Source organism: Electrona antarctica (assembly GCF_951216825.1).
Source record: "Electrona antarctica genome assembly, chromosome: 24".
Taxonomy (NCBI): Eukaryota; Metazoa; Chordata; class Actinopteri; order Myctophiformes; family Myctophidae; genus Electrona; species Electrona antarctica.
The window spans coordinates 15,037,629-15,062,301 of record NC_136803.1 but is presented as its reverse complement, the minus strand read 5'-3'; the positions used below and the strand labels follow the sequence as shown (position 1 = coordinate 15,062,301).

Below are 24,673 nucleotides of genomic sequence, written 5' to 3'. Positions count from 1 at the left end.
CCACCTGTTGAACCTACTTGCTTGCATATCATTTCTGAAAACACTGTTCTCTCAACTTATCAACATGTCCCAAGCATTTTGTTTTGAACTGAATTCTGGGGAGTCCCGGGTATCACCCCCAAGGACCCCTGGGGGCTCCCCGGACACCGCTTTGAGAGCCAATGCACTAGACAGACGCAAGGAATAATTGGCAACAGCAAAATTGGTTGCAAATTGATTCATTAATGAATACACAAGGCTGTACTTACCATACTTACTAACAATGCTTATATATATATATATATATATATAGACTTCCGTTTTTCCACTTGTACCGTTCCATAGCTGAGTGGTGCGGTGGTTAGTGAGCCAGCTTGGGCTTGGGTTCGATTCCAGGCCAGGCCACTGAGGCTGTGTGTGTGTGTGTGTGTGTCCATGGATCACTGCGTTGGATAATATTGGTCCCCCCATCTGAGCGCCCGCCCTCTCTGCCCCTCCCCTCCCTGGTAGAAAACAGCTGAGAGTGAGAACACTGAGGTCACCAAATTTGGAGCGACGCCCCTCTGCGCTGTAGTTCACTCCCACTCCCAGACCTAGGAAATGTGGCTTTAATGTTTGAGCCGAATGCGAACAAAAGCTTGGGTACCGAGGCTATTGGATGGGTAAATGACATCACTGCTCCTAATGGGATGGGTAAATGCAGAGGACAAATCTCACGTGTGTAAAAATGCCCAGAACGGTCCAAAGGACATACGTGTGTATACTTTGTAATTGATATAGTCCTGAACTGATTATGTTGACCTGAACCATGCATAAAGGTCATGAAATGACCTTGGCTATGTTTAATTCAATGTTTAATTCAATTTATGTTATTTCATTTTTATAAAATACTTCCGTTTTGGATCCTTACATGCACAGTCTCATTCAATGTTTAACTTTGATTTTTAATCCAGTGAAGCAGGGATGTCAAACTCAAATACACAGTGGGCCAAAATAAAGAAATTGGTACAAGTCGAGGGCTGGACTGTGTTTCAACACACGGGCACTGCAGTCGTCCCAGGCAAACAGCAAAAAAAGTAAATGCATTTAAAACTGAAAATGGATTATTATTAATCTCAGTTTCCTGTTCTATGATCCTCACCATCACTGCTTTCATGGTATGTGATATGTGCCAATGCACTTGTAGTGCATTGTCGGACTTGTAGTATTATGGTGGTCCGTGCAATATACCCGAGGGCCAGTTCTAATACTAATTAAATATCATCCCGCGGGCCAAAGATAATTCATTCACGGGCCTGATTTGGCCCCCGGGCCTTGAGTTGGACATATATGCAGTAAAGCAAAGTATTTCATTTTCCTAGTTTTGAGTTTTTCAAGAAAGTGATATAATTTCATGATTTCACGTTTAAAAAGTGCTGCTATTGTATTTCTTTTTTTGCCCTCTCAGTTACGCACGACGTTACCTCGCATGAAAACAACACCTTTGTTCCTTTGGAAATCTTTCATTGATTATGTATTTTGAGATTTTCCATTGTGTGGCTTTTTTCTTACTTTTTGTTGTTTTTTTGTTGTTTTTTCTTACTTTTCTGATCAGCATATATGAGGAGGGATGGTGAGTTATTGTGCACTGCTCTGCTTGTATTTTGCCTTTGTTTGTGGTTTATTTGTTTGGTTCGATCTCCACTGTCGTGCTGTGCCTTTGCGTTACCAACCTGAATCAGATGTCCCATGCACCGTTTGTCGTGGGCTGTAGTAGGTGGGTGCTTTTTGCGTTCGGAGCCAATAGAGAGCACCATGATTTGTCTATGATATTTATGTCTGTTTTATGTTTTATGATCGTGAATAATATATAGATATATATTCCATAGATATTTAGTTTCTAGAAGTAATAGAAATGCGGTCTGTGTTACACTTTGAGCATGTTGTGTTCACATCAACTCCCTTTGAATACCACTTTATTTTTTTAAATCCAGTCTTTTACTGCTCTGGTAAATGTAGCTCTGGGAACAAATTATTTTGCTCGCCAAAACTGCTATAGATACACACTATCTATAGGATTATTATTTTTTTAATTTTAAATGGAGTGGTATTCCCCCTTTTAACTCTGTCAAGGTCAGTCTCTTGTCTTTGTGCGTTAACTATCCACTGTGTTATTAGGCCGCTGGTTAAGAACAGGCATGTTGCATGGTAATGTAAGATATACAACACTGCACAATCATTAAGAACACTCGAATAACTGTCTCAGGTTATGGTGATCAGCTTGTGGTAGTAGCCTATATGTATTTAAGCATTCAGTGTTTCCCCTTTGAAACCAATGGCCACCAACAAGCATGGGCAACATGCTACAGTTGGGTGCCACCGATATTGTCCCTTATCATTTGACCCATTTAGGCCTGACCTCCAAATTTTTTAAAATCCTTCTAAATCCTCCAGTTTTCTGAAATAAATATTTTCACGATTTTTCAAAAATAGCAGACCTACAAGCTCGTAGCGCGCCACTCGGTGGCGCGCTATGAGCTTGTAGATCTGCTATTTTTCAATAGCTAAATTATAACATAATGTTTAAAACACCAAAAGGGGTTTTGCGCAGATCACGCAAACCTCAGCAAAAAGAAAAGGACAATATCGATGGCCTCCAACTGTACTTCTTTATTATTAGATATTATTAGAATTAAAGCTGCTAAAAGCAATAACATGTCAAAATTGATTGATTGATTGATTGGTAAAACGCTCCCCCCAAAAATGTAGTCTGTGACACATCTAGGGGCCACAATCTGCATTCAAAGATTTTCCTAGAAGCTTTCTCATTGGTCGATTTGCCTGTCTACTTGAATCCTGATTGAGTCATTTCGATGAGTTTTTTTTCGACCAATGACAAAGCTTCTAGGAGCATCTTTGAATGCAGATTGTGGCCCCTAGATCTGTCACAGAGACTACATTTTTTTGGGATCCTGGGCGTTTTACCCATTGCTGGCTGTCTGAATACAAAAAAAAGAAAAGGCCATTAAAATGTTGACATATTATTGCTTATAGCTACTTTAAAACCAGAGGTTTAGTTCACAGATAAAATTCACTGAAGTGCTTTATAAATATGCTCACGAGGCACGTTTTGAATTCACTCAATCTTGACACTTGGAACACCATGTGACAAAGGCCTGGTGAGGCAAAATGGGTCCAACATCTTTAAAAGAAAATACGCTAAAATCGTCTTTCGATGCCCGACTTATCCATGGTTTGTGCCCATCGTGTCGCACACAGGAAATCGCAGATATACATGCTCACAACAACACGCCCACACTGGCACGATGCTCAGGGAGCTTGTAGATCTGTGATTTTCGGTCCACGACACAGATAAGCAACTAAGTGTAAACCAGGCTTTTAACCAGGCAGATTTTCTCACATTCGGTTAAAACAACGTTTTAAAGTTTAAAGCTCTATAAACTGTATGATAGTAATCATTGCTATAGTGTTTGCACTTTGCAGTGTTAAAACCATGTGCATGCGTGCCTATGTCTCCGTGCAGCAGTGCCCTGACCAGCTCCCAGTCCATCGTGTACATCCCGCAGGACATCGTGCGGGCCAAGGAGATCATCGCCCACATCAACACGCTGAAGACTCAGGTCAGCTACTACGCCGAGAGGCTGTCCCGGGCGGCCAAGGAGCGCTCTGCCAACGGCCTGGAGAGGACTCTGGCCATACTGGCCGACAAGGTGAGGGCCCAGTTGAACAGTATGACAGTATGTGGTTAGTGTTGATTTTGACAGCAAATTTTTTCTTTTTTCTTTTTGAATAGATTTTCATTTTGTTTTTAGTCGATCGAAATGTTTTAGCGTTATGTATTTGTGCTGGTGGTGTGGTTGGCGACCGGAATCCGGTCACCGGATTAAGGTTGGCGAACATGCGTTAAGGTTGGCGACCTGAATCCGGTCACCGGATTAAGGTTGGCGAACATGCGCTGCTCCGTGCTTGCAGTTATGGTTAGGTTAGGGTTTGAGGTAGGTTGTCGTTGTCAGACCAATAGTATGTCGAAACTAAAGCCTGTACCCAATTTTGGGTACAGGCCAAGCAAGTAAAAAAATACTGGGCTGCACACAAAAGCCTCATTAGATGACCCCAGATGTGTTATAAAGTGAAATACCCTTGAATACCTTACCGACATGTGCCTCTCTCTGTCGTCCCAGACGCGTCAGCTGGTGATGGTGTGTGACTGTAAGCTGCTGGCGTCGGCCATCTTGGCGCTGAACGCGGCGCGCCCCGACTATGTGGCCTCCAAGGCGTCCCCGTCCGCCGATGCGGAGCAGGTGGTCCTCCGCAACGACCAGGACACGCTGCTGGCCACGTGGAGCGGGCGCAACAGCCGCTCCTCGCTGCACGTCGACTGGCACGAAGAGGAGTGGGTGAGTTCAAGAGACGTTCAACGCTGGAAGAATCTCCAGGCACACAATGTTGATTCTTTCTGCGCCATCTACGAACATATTCGGACCCCCTAGGCTAGGGTAGGCAGGTGCCAACTACGTACATGTTCGTAGACAACCGTATACTCCATATATGAAAGCGGCGACCGTCAATTTACCTTTTAGCATTGCTCCGGTTGCTATGTAACGCCTCCGTCCCCACCAGCTATGGGTTTTTTCCATCCAGCTCCATTGAGCCTCCATTATAACATGATTTTCAAAGCCCTGTATCTCTAAAGCTTTGAGCGCTGTCCATGGTGAGCCGTCGCGCATCCGGATGATTGTATTTAATTTGTAGACTTTGTCTCGCATCGCTCCGGACATGTAACCGTTTCTGACGAGAGGTAAGGGGAATGAGCTAATGCGACTGATCAATGTCCTCACAACAACAGCCCCAACCTCACTGGAAATGAAACAATGGCTCGTAGACTGAGACTGAACGGCTGGCACACAACGGCTGTGCTTATGCTACCACCTGGAGGGTAGTTAGTTAGTAGTTTTTGTAGTAGATAGTAGTTAGTAGTTTTTTCAGTAGCACAATTTGAATTTTCACCCTATGCCTAGAAAAATAATGAAGTCTGTGTATTTGACGAGGGTTTGACTGGATTGTTGAATTACTACAATGGCCATAATGCTTTGGTCCACTGCATCCTTGTGGAGAGGTGTTTCTGCCCTGACGAAGAGGAAATAAAGAAGGCTGATCAAACTCTTTGGGAGACACCCCATGTTGGTTTGTCTGACTGAGACAACATGTAGGGAAGGAAGTGACGCATCATCAGACATTTGAAATGCTAAAATATCCTGTGTGAACTAAACATCATTAAAATAAGATATGGTTGCAAAAGGAAGGGGTAAATTGGCCCTTTAAACATCTGCATTAATTCATAGGTTCGGGATTTGAAGTGCTTTGTCATTTCATAAAGTGTAATTTTATTTGCTCATTAGTTCGAAAATTATGAAAAAGCAGCAGTTGGTCAGTCATTTAATTAATCAATCAATCAGGTGATCAATTAGTCCTTTAGCCTCTCATGGAATCTAACTTCAACGATATAATCATATTTGACTAAAACGAAACTAGATATCTCTAGTGGTTAAAGGGAAATGATTTATGTTCCCATATGCCCTTCTATTACTATTAGAGAATGTTTTTACTGGGGCACGTTCATATTTTCTAGTTTCAGGATTCTAAAGCACAGTAGCTTGACTTGAACATTTACATTTCACATCGGCACATACAGTATGTAAATCGTAAAGCAAATTATGTATGTTGCTCCCCACTTTGCATAATCTCTCTCCTCTCCTCTCCTCTCCTCTCCTCCTCTCCTCTCCTCTCCTCTCCTCTCCTCTCCTCTCCTCTCCTCTCCTCTCCTCTCCTCTCCTCTCCTCTCCTCTCCTCTCCTCTCCTCTCCTCTCCCTCTCCCTCTCCCTCTCCCTCTCCTCTCCTCTCCTCTCCTCTCCTCTCCTCTCCTCTCCCCTCCCCTCCCCTCCCCTCTCCTCCTCTCCTCTCCTCTCCTCTCTCCAGGAGAAGGTATGGCTGAATGTAGATAAGTCTCTAGAGTGTATCATACAGCGTGTGGACAAACTGCTGCAGAAGGAGAGGAGTCCGGTCGACCCCGGCCTGGACACTACCCAGACTGACCAGCAGGGCACTGCTACTAAAAAAGGTAAAGTGCAGATTATTTTTTTCTTTTTAGAGATTAAATTGCACAGCTTTTCATCGTTCTATTTTGCCAATAAATGGATAAAATACATAGAATGTAGGGCGCTGGATCCATCCAATGAACTCAAATGCACTTTCTTGTGAAAAAGAAGATCACAGGGATTTATGAATGACTTATTTAATGTCATATAGATGACTGATAAAGGCTGGCCACATACATTATGATTATAGCCATGCCGTTCCCATGTGGATACTGAGATGAGATCCACATGACTGAAGTTCTTCACACAAGTGGCACATAAAATGAATTCTGAAGATGAAAAGATGACGACCAAGCATAATAACACAACCGGAATGAATTCAAATCAGATGTCATCAAATGAGTTTTCTTAAATAGCGTGTGAATGACATAATGTTTGTACATGGTTGTGAAAAAAGGGGCCGAGAGGACGCGGGTCTTCTGGATCAACCCGGCGGGCACCGGCTCGCAGGACCACCCTCCATCACCTCCGTCACCTTCATCACCCTCAACTCCATCACCATCTCCATCATCACCCTCCTCACCATCCTGCCCCTCACTGCCCACCCTGTCCTCTGCATGCCATCCTCCTACACACCCTGACACACCAAAAAAACCCTGTACGTTCTCAGCGTTTTATTTTTTTTAATCTCATTTCTGATGTTTCTTTCTTATTTGCTCCACACACCTAGGGCTGTCACGATTACACATTTAAGTCGACGATTCATTGTCTTACAGATAATTGCCATTAATGATTTAGCGTTGACCATTGGACAACATTTATGAATAAACTATAGAGTTTTAGTTTCCTCGTCATTAAAAAATGCACAGGGCAGATATGACAAATAATTTAATATACAGTACTAAGAAAAGGAATGACATGACATGACCTTGTAGATCAGGATAATTGCGATTATCTCGATGATGTAATAATTGTGACAGGTCTACACACACCATCTTATAACCTCTCCCCTCTCCTCACCTCCCCTCCTCACGTCTCCTCACCTCCCCTCATGTCTCCTCACCTCCCCTCCCCTCTCCTCCCCTCTCCTTTCCTCACCTCCCCTCTCCTGCACCTCTCCTCACCTCTCCTCTCTTCTCTTCTCCTCACCTCCCCTCTCCTCACCTTCCCTCTCCTCACCTCTCCTCACTTTGCCTCTCCTCACCTCCCCTCTCCTCACCTCCTCTTCCCATTTGAACTGTTAAGAAACTGTTAAGAAACCTCTTCTCACCGTCCGGTCTCGCGTCGGGAATACTTAGTGTTCAATATCGTATTTCAAAGATGGAAGCTTTTCTTGTCTTCAAAACACATTGGCGTGTAAAGGGTGAAGTCTTTGATGTTGTCTCTCAGGTCTGTCTCTACATACAGTCCTATGTCTCTGTGAATAGAAACAGTGTGTTGTTTTGTTTATGTCCTGGAGCTTTGCTAGTACTGCTGACGTTCTGTCTTTTTTGTGTGTCTGAAATGGTGTTTGTGCTTAACCTGACTCCGCCAGATGGAAGGAGCTTGCTTCACTCTTGTTTCACTTTGTGAACTTGTGAACTCAATACTGCCCCCATCTGGCGGAGTCAGGTTAGTTTGTGCTAGCCCCGTTGGACCTCCTTGGACCTGGGTCAAGTTTCTACTTTCTATCGAAAATTCTGTTTACCGTTTTGGTTATAATGGCCCCTTAGTTTGGCAACGCTGTCACACTGGTTCAAAAACATTTTTCAACCAATTTTTTAATGCGTCAATAATTGTTTCCCCCCGTTTCTTCAAAAGAAACTCATACATGACATTTTATTTTTTCATTTTCAAAGAAATGTCATGAATTAAAAATATATTAATAAGTAGTGAAAATAGCAGATCTACAAGCTCACAAGAAATAGGACTCTTCAGATGATTCAAGGATGGCAGACAGAGACGTGGCCCTGGTCTACTGTAATGTATGTGCGTCGTTGCTGCCATGTTGCTTCTAGCGCCCCCTAACCATGCATGTCGGAACTTCCGTTCCCCCTCTTCCAGATGGAAGCCCCACTGCCGAGGAGGTTTACCCAGGTAAGAGCTGCCCTGCTACCCCAACGCCACCACCACCCCTTTATCCCCTTCTCTATGTCTCTCTATCTCTCTCTCTCTATCTCTCTCTCTCTCTCTCTCTAGGATTAACCCATTCTGGGCGGGAACCCCTTTTGGTGTTTCAAGCATTATGTTATACTTTAGCTATTGAAAAATAGCAGATCTACAAGCTCATAGCGCGGCACCGAGTGCCGCGCTACGAGCTTGTAGGTCTGCTATTTTTTTTAAATCGTGAAAATGTGGCGCAAATATTTGAATATATATTCTTTCAGTGGCGAACGTTTTAAACTCAAATCTTTTGCTTCTGGGGGGTCCCTGAAACAACATATTTGCAGATGGGGGTCGGCGGCCAAATGCATAACATTTTTGGGGTTCTTGACATGAAATATTGAGTACCACTGACATAGAAACATAGGTATTTCAGAAGACTGTCGTGATTTAGAGGACATTTGTTTAATTTCGATGTCGGGCCTATGTGTCCCCTATGACAAAACAAACCGTGCACTTGGCAGGCACAGAATGGCTTGGTGTGTCACACACGTGTCACTCTCTTACTATACTTACGCTACTCTCACTTCACTCCTGTCTTGGTCTGGAATGTTTTCCATCCATTGACTATGACTCATTTTACTCTTGACATATGGTGGTTTTATTTTCTAACATTACGGATAAGTGCCCGTCTATGAGACACGGTGGGAGTAAGAACATGTCATAAAGGCACGACACTAAAGGCCGACTTCACCCATTGTCAACCTATTTTTATATAACTGGTCCTCACTGATGCTCGTGGTAAAACGGTACAATCTTGTTCTACTCGGTCTGTGCTTCGTAGGAGGACTGTGGACACTTCAGAAACCCGCCCATACCTGTGACATCATCGTTAAGACAGGTTTTTGTTTTTTTTACCAACAAGATTTAAAATATATATATGTTTGGGTTTGTATTAATGTGAGAACAATGGCTTCCAATATAGCATGGTAACTCCAGGAGTACAAAACCTGCAGTTTATATTCATTTTTCCCATAGACGTATTTATTTAAATACCTGTAAGCCTCAGTCAAAGCCAACTCAGATTCAGTCAGAATTTTGGGCCGAACAAATAATTTGAAAAAAGAAAATCAACAAAAAAAAAGTGTCCGAGGCTCTATGGGGAAAAATGAATTGGCAATTGTCTTCCGGGGCGCTCGTCAGGGCGGGACTGAGACGCTCTATAGCCATATCATTCACCCAATGTCCTACTATTTTGTCGTTTACATAGCCGATCTACAAGCTCAAAACCTGTCGATGTAGATTTTAATGTTTTTCAAAATAGTAAAAAAATGGCAAATATGTTTTGTGATAAGGGGTCAATATAGGGCCCCTAGTGCTTGCTGCACGTTCGCAAACACAGTATTGTGAATACTGTGTGCATGTAATTGTAGCCATTGTCTCCCACTCAGCTTTCCTGCTGCACCGTGGGTGTTAATTTAACTTTGAGAGACCCGTACGGGTCTATTTGAACACTCTTGAGTTACACAAACGATTCCCCGGGTGCAGTACTAGTCCCTTTCTCCCTGTCTCTTTCTCTACCCTCCTAACACCCTTTCCCTCATTAGCCCTCAAGCCTAGCTAGCGCATTAGCCTCCAGCCCATAGTGCTGCTGCAAAGTTTGCTCCCCTCATTGCCTTATGGAATGCATCTTTTGTTATCGGTTCTGTGTTCTGTGTTGTTGTTGTTACACACATACACTGCAAAAGATTGATTTCATGTTTTCCGTTAATGTGCAAAATACCACTTTCATTTTCTTTTTTTGATATCACTGCCTTTTCACGAGAACATGTATAAAATATTATGTAAGAATATGTAGGCAAATGTTATGTAACTGGCCAGTACATACTGTATAGCGTTGCTGCCGGATGGAATGCTCTATGTCTTATACCGTTTATTTGTTATTTAAAAAACATAAAAAAATTGTGAAAATAGCTGATCGTAGAACAAAGTGTCAAACCGTGAAACTCTAAATAAATATAAACCCCAAATTCATGTGATTCATTTCAACGGCAGGAATCGACATTGGGAAAATTCACGTGATTAAAAGTAGTAAAAGTGTGTGTGTGTGTGCGTGTGCGTGTGCGTGCGTGTGTGTGTGTGTGTGTGTGTGTGTGTGTAGGCGAGTGGAGCGAGGCGCTCTACCCTCTCCTCACCACGCTGACAGAGTGCGTGGCCATGATGAGCGACAAGGCCAAGAAGTCCATGGTGTTCCTGCTCATGCAGGACAGCGCGCCCACCATCGCCATGGACCTGTCCCTGCAGTACCGCCGAGACGTCGTCTTCTGCCAGACGGTCAGTGCACGACAGTCCGCACGCACAAGTGGTGGAAAGCAACTAAGTACATTTACTTAAGTACTATACTTAAGTACAATAGCCGATCTACAAGCTCACAATGCGTCGCGATGTGACGCGTATGAAAGTAGACAATCTACAGGAGAGCTTGTTGATAGAATAGTATTCTCGGTTATTGCTCTTTAAAGATTAGAGCATTTGAAGTGGTCAAACTAGCAATAATATGTTTAGAAGCATTTTTCCATAAAACTCCTAATCTCGGATATGTCATAAAAGCAAAGCCTCAATTGGAGATAATGCAGAACAGCAGGCACGCAAGGTGTTGTTCGCCGCTTGTAGTTCGGCTATTTTCTCAATATCGATCTGTGGAACCGAGTCAAACTAAATGTAATGCCTACAGTTGAGTACACACACACACACACACACACACACACACACACACACACACACACACACACACGACGTGGCAGGCACCGGGCTGCACACATGGGTGCACAGAAACACAATTCACATTGTCTTATATAATAATCCCATCAGTGTTCATCGGTGCTGAAGGTCTAAATATAAAAGATTGTTGGTTTGGGGTTTTGCTCACACATCACATGAGATGAGATATTATGGTGGATTATGATCTTATGATCTTATATGTACTGTACTGTGTGTGTCTGTCACCTGATGCAAAGTACATTTACTAAAGGACCACTTCACCACTTTTTAACTTCTCTTCCTATAATTGGTCCTCACTAATGTTCATAATAAAATGTGTGTGTGTGTGCGTGTGCGTGCGTGTTTTCAGCTGACAGCTCTTATCTGCGGCTTCATAATCAAACTGAGGAACTGTCTCCGTGACGACGGCTTCCTCCGCCAGCTCTACACCATCGGTCTGCTGGCCCAGTTTGAGTCTCTGCTGAGCACCTACGGTACACACACACACACACACACACACACACACACACACACACACACACACAGCTATGTAGTATATATTGTGTCAGTATGCGTCTATCTCTGTGCACACATACACACGCATCGCAGACCTCTCTGGTCATTGGTCAAGCATTGCCAGCCACTCCTTCAACCACGACAATCATTTTCGCATTTTCAAATATTCATTCAGCGATGATGGTGTGTGTGTGTGTGTGTGTGTGTGTGTGTGTGTGTGTGTGTGTGTGTGTGTGTGTGTGTGTGTGTGTGTGTGTGTGTGTGTGTGTGTGTGTGTGTGTGTGTGTGTGTGTGTGTGTGTGTGTGTGTGTGTGTGTGTGTGTGTGTGTGTGTGTGTGTGTGTGTGTGTGTGTGTGTGCTTGTGGGCGTGTGTGTTTGCGTGCGTGCGTGTGTGTGTGTGTGTGGGTGGGTGTGCTTGTGTGTGTGTGTGTGTGTGTGTGTGTGCAGGAGAGGAGCTGGCCATGTTGGAGGACATGAGCGTGGGAATCATGGACCTGCGTAATGTCACCTTTAAGGTAGGAGAGATTGCAGCCACCGGCTGAGACGTGTCTCTACCTCCCGGTAGAGCAGCCTCTCGTCTATAGTAAAAATAAAAAAATACCCTTTCGCTACTCACCAAAACAAAGATGGTTTAGAGGAGTTGAAAGCCTTGGGGGACATGGGGAGTGGGGACACTCGGAGAATTTCATAGAATATTCTTCCGGTGAAATATTTTCTTTTCTTGCAAAAAGTTTACTTTGGACCTGAGTGTTCCCACAAAAGAAAGTAGGCTTTCAATATCTTTATTTTTTTTTTTTTTCTTAAATTTTATCCCACAATTTTGCAACCCATTTTTTCACCCCTGTGTCAATTATCTAATGTGATCCTGGGCTCTCTACACCCCCTCCGCCAACCTAGTCCCCATATATGGGGGACATGGGGAGAGCAACGGACTTGAACTCATGCTTCCCTCATGCCTGAGTGTCCAAGTTGCTCCTTTCAATATCTTAAAACCGTCTTTATTTTGGTGAGTAGCGAATACTTTCCCCAATAATTTGGGGACCCACTTTTGATTGCTGTTGTTGTTTGTTGTTGTTTGTTTTTTTTACCATTTGACCATGTCCACCTTTTGAAGGTCACCCAGGCGACCGGGAGCTCCGCCCCCGACATGCTGCCGGTCATCACCGGTAACCGGGACGGTTTCAACGTCCGCATCCCGTTGCCGGGCACCATGTTTGACGCGTTGCCGCGGGAGATCCAGAACGGCATGCTGCTGCGCGTGCAGCCTGTGTTGTTCAACGTGGGCATCAATGAGCAGCAGACACTGGCTGAGAAGTAAGGAGTGTGCGACTGTGCGACTGTGCGTGCGTGCGTGCGTGCGTGCGTGCGTGCGTGCGTGCGTGCGTGCGTGCGTGCGTGCGTGCGGTTGATGAAGAGACCAGAGAAGTGTCTGTATTCGAGATGCACATTTGACCCTAGGCTAGAGGAAGCTTTTATGACCACGGCCATTAAATACCAACCGCTCTGAGACATACCATCTCAGAGCTAGGTTATAGGTGCAGACTATTTGTTTTTTATATTTAGCAGCAAACTAGGGCTGGCAAAGTGTTGTGCTGTCTCTGCTATAATTGGCAGCCGCCAGATATATTTCGGCCGGAGCCATGGAGCAGTGAATGATATACTTATTGTATCATGAAGACATGCCATGGTGTTGTGAATGTAACCTCACTGCACCGATAATATTTGTGATATTTGTGTCCTTGTATGCTCTCCTTTGTGTGGACATAAATTGTTCAAATTTGTGTGTGTGTGTGTGTGTGTGTGTGTGTGTGTGTGTGTGTGTGTGTGTGTGTGTGTGTGTGTGTGTGTGTGTGTGTGTGTGTGTGTGTGTGTGTGTGTGTGTGTGTGTGTGTGTGTGTGTGTGTGTGTGTGTGTGTGTGTGTGTGTGTGTGTGTGTGTGTGTGTGTGTGTGTGTGTGTGTGTGTGTGTGTGTGTGTGTGTGTGTGTGTGTGCGTGCGTGCGTGCGTGCGTGTGTTTCAGGTTTGGAGACACGTCCCTCCAGGAGATCATTAACTTGGAGAGTTTGGCCAGACTGAACTCTTACTATGAGCAGTTTAAAGAGGTCCTACCGGAGGATTGTAAGTACAACCTGATAGTACTTAGTGTGTCAAGTACATAACCTAACCTAGTTAGTAAGTACGACATTACTGCAGACAAAGGCTGCATTTCAATGCGTTTGCATTAAGTGCTGTTGACCGTATATGTTATAAAGTGGTGTCCGTGGACCCCCAGGGGTCCTTGAGGGAGTTCCAGGGGGTCCCCAGCCAAATAATTGTTTGGAACCAAACGGACCCTTACGGGTCCATTTGGTTCCATCTGTATAATCTCAGAGCTAAAATAACTTAGATTTTACAATATAAACTGAGAGTCCTTGAAATTAAACGGGTTGAGAATCACTGCTAGAGCCGTAAAAATCTTCTCTTATGGGGGTCAAATGGGGGTCCCCGGGCTAATTAGTTTCAATTTGGGGGTCCTCGACATGAAAAGGTTTGGGAACCACTGTTCTAAAGCAATGTATTTGTTCTAAATCCCTCGTCTCCATCGTTCCCCGCCTCCTCATCCCCCTCCACCATCGCCCAGGTCTGCCCAGGTCTCGCTCTCAGACGTGTCTCCCGGAGCTGCTGAGGTTTCTGGGACAGAACGTGCACGCCAGGAAGAACAAGAATGTGGACATCCTCTGGCAGGCTGCCGAGGTACTGTTGAATGTAGAGCCACGGCCACTTTGGTTGAGCTATAGAAAGAGTAGTAAGAGTCTTGTTTAACCCATTTTGGGCGGGAACCCCTGTTGGTGTTAGCATTATGTTATGCTTTAGCTATTGAAAAATAGCAGATCTACAAGCTCATAGCGCGCCACCGAGTGGCGCGCTACGAGCTTGTAGGTCTGCTATTTTTGAAAAATCGAAGAACAACTGACAGAAACATAGCTTTTTCAGAAAACTGTCAGGATGTAGAAGACATTTTTAGAATCTGATCTCAGGTCAGAATGGGTTAATAATGTTGAGGATCCGCAGCATCGGCAGTCAAACCAGACAAGCGCGTTTCGGCGCGCAGGCCTTCGTCAGTGTCAGAATCTTTTTTTTGCTAATTCTGACACTGACGAAGGCCTGCGCGCCGAAACGCGCTTGTCTGGTTTGATTGCTGCTGCGGATCCTCAACATTATTAAACAAGACTCTTACCACGACTGAGTGTGGATTTGATTCTTTCTTTATGTTCTCTTTGAATCTGCACCCAGCACACGCCTGAACCTTTAACCCATTCTGACCTGAGATCAGATTCTAAAAATGTCAATGTCAACAAACATGCTGCAGCCATTTTTATTGACCTCGCCAAAGCTTTTGACACAGTTCACCACTCCTTACTATTAGATAGACTGCACATATCAGGCTTTGATACAGATGCCTGCAACTGGTTTAGGAATTATCTGTATGGTAGACGTCAATGTGTTAGGATGGGTGATGGACAATCTGGGTTCCTACCAGTCACATCTGGCGTACCACAGGGTTCCATTCTAGGTCCTATCCTATTCACTATATACATCAATGAAATAGTCTCCTCACTATGTGATTGTCAAATTCATCTCTATGCCGACGACACAATTTTATACTGTACCGCTGACTCCACTGTACTGGCCATTGAAAAACTACAACTCGCATTTAACTCATTACAAAGTCTTCTCTAAATCAAAAAAAACATAGACTATTCCAATCTCTATCACCACCACCAATGGATCAACAATAGAAAGAGTCTCGGAATATAAGTATCTTGGTATATGGCTGGACGACAAATGCAATTTCAAATACCACATAGATAATCTGGTTAAAAAACTACGTCAGAAAATTGGCTTCCTATACAGAAATAAAGCAAATTTTCCCAGGATCTGTAGAAAACGGATTATTGAAGCCACATTTCTATCCGTACTGGACTATGGAGACATAATCTATCGTCATGCAGCTGCCTCCACACTCAAGCCACTGGACTCAGTTTACCACTCGGCTCTGAGGTTTATTACTGGAGACAGCTATGATACTCATCACTGTACCCTATATGGAAATGTGGGCTGGTCTTCTCTGACTGAAAGACGCAATAATCACTGGTACCTCTTCATAATTATATAAAGCCCTGGTCGGGAAATTACCATCATATATTTCTTCCATGTTACATCAGAAACCTAGTCGCATTGTAACTCGCTCCAGTGATTGGCTAGGCCTTCTGGTCCCTTTTGCCAACTCTGAACTTGGAAAGGCTGCTTTCAGCATCGGTGCACCTGAGTCTTGGAATGTCTTGCAACAAGAACTTAAACTTAATACCCTGGCATCAATTGGTCATTTTAGAAATTTACTCAATAACCGTCCATCACCTCTATGTTGCTGTTTTAACTGATTGCTGAATATATAATTGTATTAACGGTTTGTTGTAACTAATATTGTTGTATTACTGTTTTTTTTTGTATGTAATCTCGGCATCATTGTAAATGAGGGGTTCCCTCAATGGTCTCTCCGAGAATTTAAATAAAGGTTGAATGAATGAATGAATGAATAACATAATGCTAACACCAAAAGGGGTTCCCGCCCAAAATGGGTTAAACAAGACTCTTACCACGACTGAGAGTGTGGATTTGAGTCTCTTTCTATATGTTCTCTTTGAATCTGCATAAAAGACTGTCTGAGTTGAGCGAGCCTTTTCCCCTTGAAGTGAACTTTGGTTGAGCTAAACATCAGACCTCTCAAACCACAAACCAACGTTGAATTGTCAATTCCCCCAAAACAGCATCTGAGGCATGCACTGTCTGTAGTAACGATGTGTTTCAAATATGCAGAGGCAACACACTCCCACTCCCCAAAAGACCTTTAAAACTCATCCATCGCCACTAGGGGGCGCCAAAAGGCCCAGACCGCCACCATATATATTTTATTTTATTATATATATTGTTATTTTTTTCACAAACAAAAGGCACTATATTTCCACACTCACTTCAGGGGATTTCTATCGGACAGAAAGCTCTTATCTCCATATTTTTACTTTTTTCTTAAATGAACGTCTTTGTCATTCTATTATGTCACACAAAAGTAGCAAAAATAGCAGTAACTTTTACTGGTGGACGGGTTTCTGAACTGCCCACAACTGGTGGCAATGTCCACATAAAAACATAATTTTAACAAATACTGTACACTTTTTTGAACAAATTATTCCTCCTTATATAATAATAATACCTGATGATCATGTTTTAGGGTGGAAAAAAAATCACGGCACTCACAAATCACATCTTTAATTAAGAAGTAGTGAAAATAACCGATCTACAAGCTCACAATGTGGCGCGAAGCAACGCATTGGGTCCTGGCAAACATCTAATTTATTTTTTGGGTCTTGAGCTAAAAAGCTTGGGAACCACTGTTCTAAACCAAACGTCCCTCTCCTCTCCCCCTCCCCCTCCCTCTCTCTCAGATCTGCCGGCGGCTGAACGGCGTGCGTTTCACCAGCTGCAAGAGCGCCAAGGACCGCACGGCCATGTCTGTGACCCTGGAGCAGTGCCTCATCATGCAGCACGAGCACGGCATGGCCCCGCAGGTGTTCACGCAGGCCCTGGACTGCATGCGCAGGTAGGAAGGACCACCACCCCACATACCCACGCACTGCACCACGCATGACTGCACATAGACAGAAATTCATACGTTGCTATCAAAGTCACTTCTGGGCAAAATTAGGGCATTCACTTCTAGTCATTTTTACTAGTTGACTAGTTGCCTAGTTTACTAGTCGACTAGTCGACTAGTTGTTAAACCACCTTTTATGTTTAATAAAAAAACAAAAAAACGTTTTTTTTTTGGAAATAAATATTTGTACATTTAAAAACAGTGTACATTGGTGACTATAACTATAATCTACCTGATATTGAGGCCTACAAAATCGGGGAAAAAAAAAAAAAAAATGAACTTTTTTTGTTTTCTTATCAACTAGTCGACTAGTACCAGCAAGGTCGACTAGTGGATTTACTAGTCGACTAGTAAACTAGTCGACTAGTTGCTTAATGCCCTAGGCAAAATATGTGTATGTGTAACACCCGGGTGTCGGACCCGGGTCTCTCACTTGGAAAGCCTAAACCACAGGCTATATGGCCTATGCCTGGCTCGGGGGAGATATTAGACTTTTAGGCTATCAGGCTGAGGCTGAGAGCCACTCTGCTACTGTACATACTGTATGGATGTTTTTAGTTTTTTAGAGAGAATCAGCTTTTATTTGTCACACCGCAGGTTTGCATGCTGTAAAAAAGTGGGGTAAATTATTATTTATCTCATGTGCTCAGCATCCTCCATAATGTTGTAGAGAGAGAATTATACATGCAGTATAATTCAGATAGCGTATGTGATAGCAGGTACAGTATATGCATATATCTACAGTTGGGTGCCACCGATATTGTCCCTTATCATTTGACCCATTTAGGCCTGACCTCAAAATAAAAAAAAAATCCTTCTAAATCCTCCAGTTTTCTGAAATAAATATTTTCACGATTTTTCAAAAATAGCAGACCTACAAGCTCGTAGCGCGCCACTCGGTGGCGCGCTACGAACTTGTAGATCTGCTATTTTTCAATAGCTAAATTATAACATAATGTTTAAAACACCAAAAGGGGTTCCCGCCCAAAATGGGTTAACTGTCCTTTTGCGCAGATCACGCAAACCTCAGCAAAAAGAAAAGGACAATATCGATGGCCTCCAACTGTATGAAGGTGTGTACTGACACATTAGCATTATGCATTACTTTCACTGACTTCCTTGCCTTCCCCTGTCTTACTCCGTTAAACAAGGCTTAAACATATCGTTAAATGTTGTGACACAACACAGTATTATTCCTGCAAAGTGTAAAGCACTAAGCAGACCACACACGTAACTCGCCGAATTTGCAGATGCTGCAAAATGCTAATATTGGACAGTCGTGAGATATGCCAGAGCAGGCACTCCCTCCAGCTCCACGTTGTTCTGTAAAAGCAGTTGAGGCACGTGGCATCAGGTTTCAATCTCGAAACATGTAGGTTACTGTAATTTGATTCATTGTTGGAATCTCTAAATGCTGTACACTCTTTCATTATACGATTTTACAGTACTACTCGAAATGAATTCCGTTATATTTTGCCCAGGTGTTACTGGCTGTAACTACTCACACCATTGATCGCGTTTCCACATGGCGGCCATAAGAGTAGCATGTCCATCATGTGAAATGTGGTCGGTCAGTTGCTATTGCCTCCGAACATGGTATGGAGTTAGAGTACATGGAGTGAACATGGTATGGAGTTACAGTACATGGAGTGAACATGGTATGGAGTTACAGTACATGGAGTGAACATGGTATGGAGTTACAGTACATGGAGTGAACATGGTATGGAGTTAGAGTACATGGAGTGAACATAGTATGGAGTTACAGTACATGGAGTGAACATGGTATGGAGTTACAGTACATGGAGTGCAATCATGGATATTTTGAGGTTGTTGTTGTTTTATTACACCCAACAATTCACATTATTGATCCTTTGCTTAAATTTCACAACGGAATAGAGCACCGAAGTCCTGACGTCACTGCCCTCTACTACCAGTAGAGGGCAGTGAGCTCAAAGGTTCATGTAGGTTTTATAAGCATTGTACTCTCCATAGGGGGATTTTAGATCGCCTCATATAAGAACTGTGTTTGAAAAATAAACCGATCACCCCGGCCTTTTCACTCGTATGGATATGAAGCATCGACTGAAGGTGGAAATGTACAAATATACCCAAAGAGTAACAAAATAAGCGTTAGAAACGAGCCAAACAACCCAGAGACTACATTTCCGGGTAGGCTGCTTCTTCCCGCAGCCCGTCGCACAACAGAAACTGAACGTTAATTACGTTTATTTTTATTTTTATTTTATTGATATATAATGTATCGTGGTTAGTACGAGTCGAGTCACCACCAGCTGAGCTTACGTCAACGAGGAATCTCAGGAACGCAATATGTTGACAGCTGGGCGTGACGTATATGCTCAGCGACATTGCATTCATATGTAGTTTCAAGGCTTTTGCGGTCACATTAATTCCATTTTCTCTAGAAACTGGCTGTATCAAATATGAATGGACATCATTAACGACGCACAGCCACTCCCCTGACAGAAACGCAGAGGTGGTCGGTTTATTTTTCAAACACAGTTCTTATATGAAGCGACCTAAAATCGCCGTTTGGGGATCTCAATGCAAATAAACAAATACATGAACCTGGAGATTGACGACCTCTACTGAAAGTGACGTCAGACTTCGGAGCTCTATGATTGCAATCACCATTGCCTATATCCAACCGGTCTTACCCAGCTAGCCTGCTAACTGGCCTTTTGGAGGAAACCTAACCCAAGGGAAAAACATGTTTAGTTTCCCATTTGTCTGTTGAAGAGGAAAACAACAACGCTGCATTGAAAATGCCAAGAAATCCCTTGAATTTTTGGGCTGTGTGTGTCATGAGCAGACGCTTGCTTGCTTGCTTGCCTGCCTGCTTGCTTGCTTGTCTGTCTGTCTGTCTGTCTGTCTGTCTGTCTGTCTGTCTGTCTCTGTCTCTGTCTCTGTCTCTGTCTCTGTCTCTGTCTCTGTCTCTGTCTGTCCGTCAGTCAGTCAGTCAGTCAGTCAGTCAGTCAGTCAGTCTGACTGTTTCCATCTGTGTATACAGCTACTAATACTGTCAGTCTCATTTGTCCCTTGTGTGTCTGTCTGTCTGTCTGTCTGCCTGTCTATGCATACTGCTTTCCCACAGTATTTCACTTATATTCCAGCTTGTTGGCCAGTTGCCGATGAATGTACTGTCCATGGAGTTATTCACCTCACTGTCAGAACAGCATCCCTCCCCTGCCATCATTTCCACTCCAATGTTCCCCTAATCGCTTCCTTTACGCCCTGTTCTCTGGCCCCGTTTCCTCAAGAAAATACGTATTTTCAGCGTATTAAAATTAACGAGAAAAGAAAATGCAGACAAACAATAATGGTAGCTCAAACTAAGGCCCCGGTTTGAGCTGTTGTGACAAGTTTCACTGTGATAACAAAATGTAATTTAAAATAATAATGCACTCCAGTGGACTCATGCGACACATTTGTTGTTTGCCGATCAGTGTGTTTGTTTTTTTTTGACAGACAAAACAAATCACTGTGCTGTCTATATTGGGCTGCTTATCCACTGTGGCCATTTTAACGTCAGCAGAGGCTAGTTTCTAGGAAAGGCTAGTTGAAGAAATGTCTGGTTCTCCACCTCGGTCCTCCCGGGGACTCGCTGGTTGTCATTCCATCGCTCTGATAAGGACAGTGACGGAAAGTAACTAAGTGCATTTTACTCAAGTACTGTAACAGTACAATGTTGAGGTACTTTTACTTTGCTGGAGTTTTTTTTTGTTTTCAATTTTCTCTACTTTTACTTTTTTTACTACTCCCTCCACTGCATCTCAGAAAACTTTAGTTACTACTTTGTAGATTTTGATTATTTGATTTTGATTATTGATTTGATTATTATTGCAATATGAATTTGACCACTTCACCCTATTTAAACTTTGGCTTTTTTTTAATCAGCTGATCTACAAAGCGCACAACGCCACAATGTGACACATGATAACTTGTGAAACGGGACATTCTGCATAATGAGTACTTTTACTCTTGGTAAACTTTACGTACATTTTGATGCCAATGCTTTTGTACTCTTACTCGAGTACATTTCGATCACTGGACTTGTACTTGTAACAGAGTGTTTCTACATTGCAGTATTGATACTTTACCCCATTCTGGACGGGAACCCCTTTTGGTGTTTTAAGTTAGCTATTGAAAAATAGCAGATCTACAAGCTCATAGCGCGGCACTCGGTGCCGCACTATGAGCTTGTAGATCTGCTATTTTTTGAAAAAATGTGAAAATGTGCCGCAAATGTTTGAATATGTATTCTTTCAGAGCGAACATTTTTAACTCAAATCTTTGCTTCTGGGGGGGTCCCTGAAACAACATATTTTCAGATGGGGGTCTGCGGCCAATTACATATCATTTTTGGGACCCTTGACATGAAATAGTTTAAGAACCACTGACATAGAAAGATAGGTTTTTCAGACATTTTCAGATGTCTGAAACCCCCCCCTTCCCCCCCCCCCAGAATAGGGATGCTGGGGTTTTGAGTGCTTAGCGCAAGTGGCATTTTCATTTGATTGTCGCAATATAATATCGTTTAATCGCAATGTTTTGATTGTGACGTGTATCATTTTCATCTAGGGATGGAGCTCATTCAATTTTATTGATAACGAGCACCATATCGATCAGGCTTATCGAGTCGGGTTCTTATCGAGCCCACTATCGAGCATTTTATATAATTTTGTGGAAAGGCTGGAGACGACAATAAATTCTGAATAGAACCAGTATCTTTTACTAGGACCTTCAAATACAGTACTTTTCTAACAGGTGGAAGGCAATTGACCTTTTTACTTTGGGAAATAATATTGAAGAAACTGTTAACTGGTTAATGTGTGTACCGTCAAGCATAATTTTGTTTCCCCGGGCAGCGCTGGTTGGCATTGATCAATACACTTTTAAGCCCAAAGCTTATTGATACCGGGTACTCGAGAAGCTTGTTATCGGGTTTTTGGGGGTATCTGGTATCGAGCTCCATCCCTATAGTCCCATCCCTACATGGGACACTGTATACGCCTTGTGTTTTGTAAGCCAACAGGCACATGTACATGAGTCTTTGTCAAAGTGTATGTGACTGTATGTGTCATGAAGGGCCTTGTACAGTATGTATTCTCTGGCCCCTTTTCCACCAGGGTTGAACCGGTTCAGTTATTTTTTTCCCCCGCCTAATCTTGAACCAGTTCAGAGTGTTTCCACTGAGAATGTATTGGTTCAGAACACTAAGAGTTGGTTCGGAACTGGAACCAAGTAATGGCCGCCGGTTCTTGCAAGCACAAAGGTTCCAAGAATCTAGAACGTCACCAGTTAGTTCTCTTGGTGCGAAAAGGGGCCTGTATGTCCATGTCTATGGTCTATGTGAACCATGTGTGGACCACATGCTGTGCACAATACGGACGTGGCACGCGGCAGCCAGTCGGCATGTTAGTGGCTATATCTCCTGCCCCTCCTGTCCTTAGTGGCTATATCTCCTGCCCCTCCTGTCCTCCTCCTGACATTTTCATCCTCTCCCGTCCTTCTCTAATTCATTGTCCGCTGAGTCCAAAATGCCCCCTTTTCCCCCCTGACAACTAACTGTGGGGGCATTTGGTTCCATCTTGCTTTGGTATATGAGTCATAAGTTGCACACTGTGGGAAGAGGCATGTGTCCAGGCTGAATGGTCTTGCGCTGGCAGACCCCCGCTCCCTCCCTCCCTCCACCCTCTCACACCCTTGCTTTTTTTCCCCCCACCTCCTTTGCTGATTTTTGGTCTTGACCCCAGCCGCCCGCAGCAGCACGACTGAGAATAGGAGTCTGGAATTCAATTCACGGAATTAAGACTAAACACAACGTTAATACTTCCAGTAGAATACCTCCACTGGATGTTAGGTGGAACTTCAATACAACAGGACTGGGTTACACCACCAGCTCTTAGTTACTACTATAATATTTACAATTTCCAATACTTTTTACTTCTACTCCACTACAACTCAGAGGCTAATATTGTAGTTTTACTCCACTAAAATTATTTGAAAGCTTTAGTTACTTTAGATTTTGATTATTACAAAACTTACATGAACCACTTTCAGCCCTATACATTTCGACCATTAGAAAATCTTTTGAAAATAGCACAATATCACAATATTACATTGTGATGTTGTAGATATCACAATGTAATATTGTGATATTGTGCTATTTTCAAAAGATTTTGTATACATTTTAAAACTTGAAATGGGACATTCTGCACTGTACTTTTAATATTTTAAGTACATTTTTATACGAATCCTTTTGTGCTTTTACTCAAGTATATGTTGAATTCCGGACCAGAGAACTAAAAGAGAAGTAATTTTATGTTTGGTTGTGCTCTGAAAATAGCCGATCTACAAGCTCACGACGCGCTGTGAGATTGTAGATTGGCAATTTTCAGCATGCAACCAAATCTAAAATCAACCACTATGTATATAGGACTCATTCTTTGCATACGGTAGTTCTAAGCATTTTGTTTCATCCTGGTTCATCATGTTGTCACGAGAATGTCCCAGACCCCATTCTACACCAGTACCCTATAGCAGGGGTTCTCAACGTTTTTGGCCGGGGACCCCCGGAAATGCTTTGGCAATGTCTCGGGACCCCCGCCCCGCCCCCTCCCGACCCCCAATATAAATTGACTGCTACAATAACCTTAAACCATTTTGGGCGGGAACCCCTTTTGATGTTTTAAGCATTGTTATAATTTCCGGAGAGGGTAAATATCATCAAATGGTGGTCCGTGGTTCAAAAGCTGAATAAATAATGAGCCTTGATATGAAAAAGGTTAAAAACCACAGCCCTGTAGCGCAGCGCTGGCTGTGTTCATTTGAACGGTGTGTGTGTTTTGTGAATTGAATTCTGGCTCCTCACTCCTGATTTAACAAAAATAGCGCAAAGAAGCTCTGCCTTCCTTACCTCGATATTACCTTCTATTCCTCCATTCATCTTCATCCCCAAATCTTAAAGTATAGAAAACATGGACAGTCTCTGCAAGCTTCTCCTCTCTCACACGATGTAGAATGTAGATCTTAATTTTTCTTTCTCTCTCTCTATCTCTCTCTTTCTCTCTCCCTCTTTCTGTTCCCCACGTTGCTCACGTGTTTGAACCCTCGTGTGTTTCCGTTCATGTGGTCGCTTCATTTTGTCATTTTGGGGGATTCTTTCATTCATTTGAATCCTTTTTTTTTAACCGAATACCTTTTTTATATATTTTTTTCCCCTCACATATTATGTTCTTTCGAATAATTCCTTCATACCCTTTTTTTAAATTCGCAATTTTTTTCCATGTGTCTCCATATTGCATGGTCATGTTCCATCTGTTGCTTCTGGCTTTGCTTGGTCGTCTCCCAATGTCCTCGCCTTCCTCCCTGCTTTGCTCTCATCTCTCCCTGTCCTGTCTGTCTCTCATCTCTCCCTGTCCTGTCTGTCTGTCTGTGTCTGTCCTTCCTTCCTTCCTTCCTTCCTTCCTTCCTTCCTTCCTTCCTTCCTTGCTTCGGAATCCTTCCTTCCTTCTCTCCTCCCTCTCATC

The 24,673-nt window shown here is 43.2% G+C and overlaps 1 protein-coding gene across 8 annotated transcripts in view; it reads left to right on the top strand.

Moving 5' to 3' along the window:
* LOC306917511 (inositol polyphosphate-4-phosphatase type I A-like) overlaps positions 1–24,673 on the top strand; it is a 75,084-nt gene that overhangs the window by 37,661 nt on the left and 12,750 nt on the right. For 3 of the 8 annotated variants that reach the window (XM_079495778.1, XM_079495776.1, XM_079495777.1), the window contains 13 exons: positions 3,503–3,689; positions 4,161–4,376; positions 5,956–6,097; positions 6,532–6,732; positions 8,118–8,150; positions 9,001–9,057; positions 10,318–10,490; positions 11,287–11,410; positions 11,880–11,947; positions 12,547–12,746; positions 13,452–13,549; positions 14,052–14,164; positions 16,915–17,069. In XM_079495778.1, coding sequence (XP_079351904.1) covers positions 3,503–3,689; positions 4,161–4,376; positions 5,956–6,097; positions 6,532–6,732; positions 8,118–8,150; positions 9,001–9,057; positions 10,318–10,490; positions 11,287–11,410; positions 11,880–11,947; positions 12,547–12,746; positions 13,452–13,549; positions 14,052–14,164; positions 16,915–17,069 — 1,767 coding nt within the window. The remainder of the gene's footprint in view (positions 1–3,502; positions 3,690–4,160; positions 4,377–5,955; positions 6,098–6,531; positions 6,733–8,117; positions 8,151–9,000; positions 9,058–10,317; positions 10,491–11,286; positions 11,411–11,879; positions 11,948–12,546; positions 12,747–13,451; positions 13,550–14,051; positions 14,165–16,914; positions 17,070–24,673) is intronic. The other 5 variants (XM_079495779.1, XM_079495781.1, XM_079495780.1 and 2 more) reach the window with 5 other exon arrangements.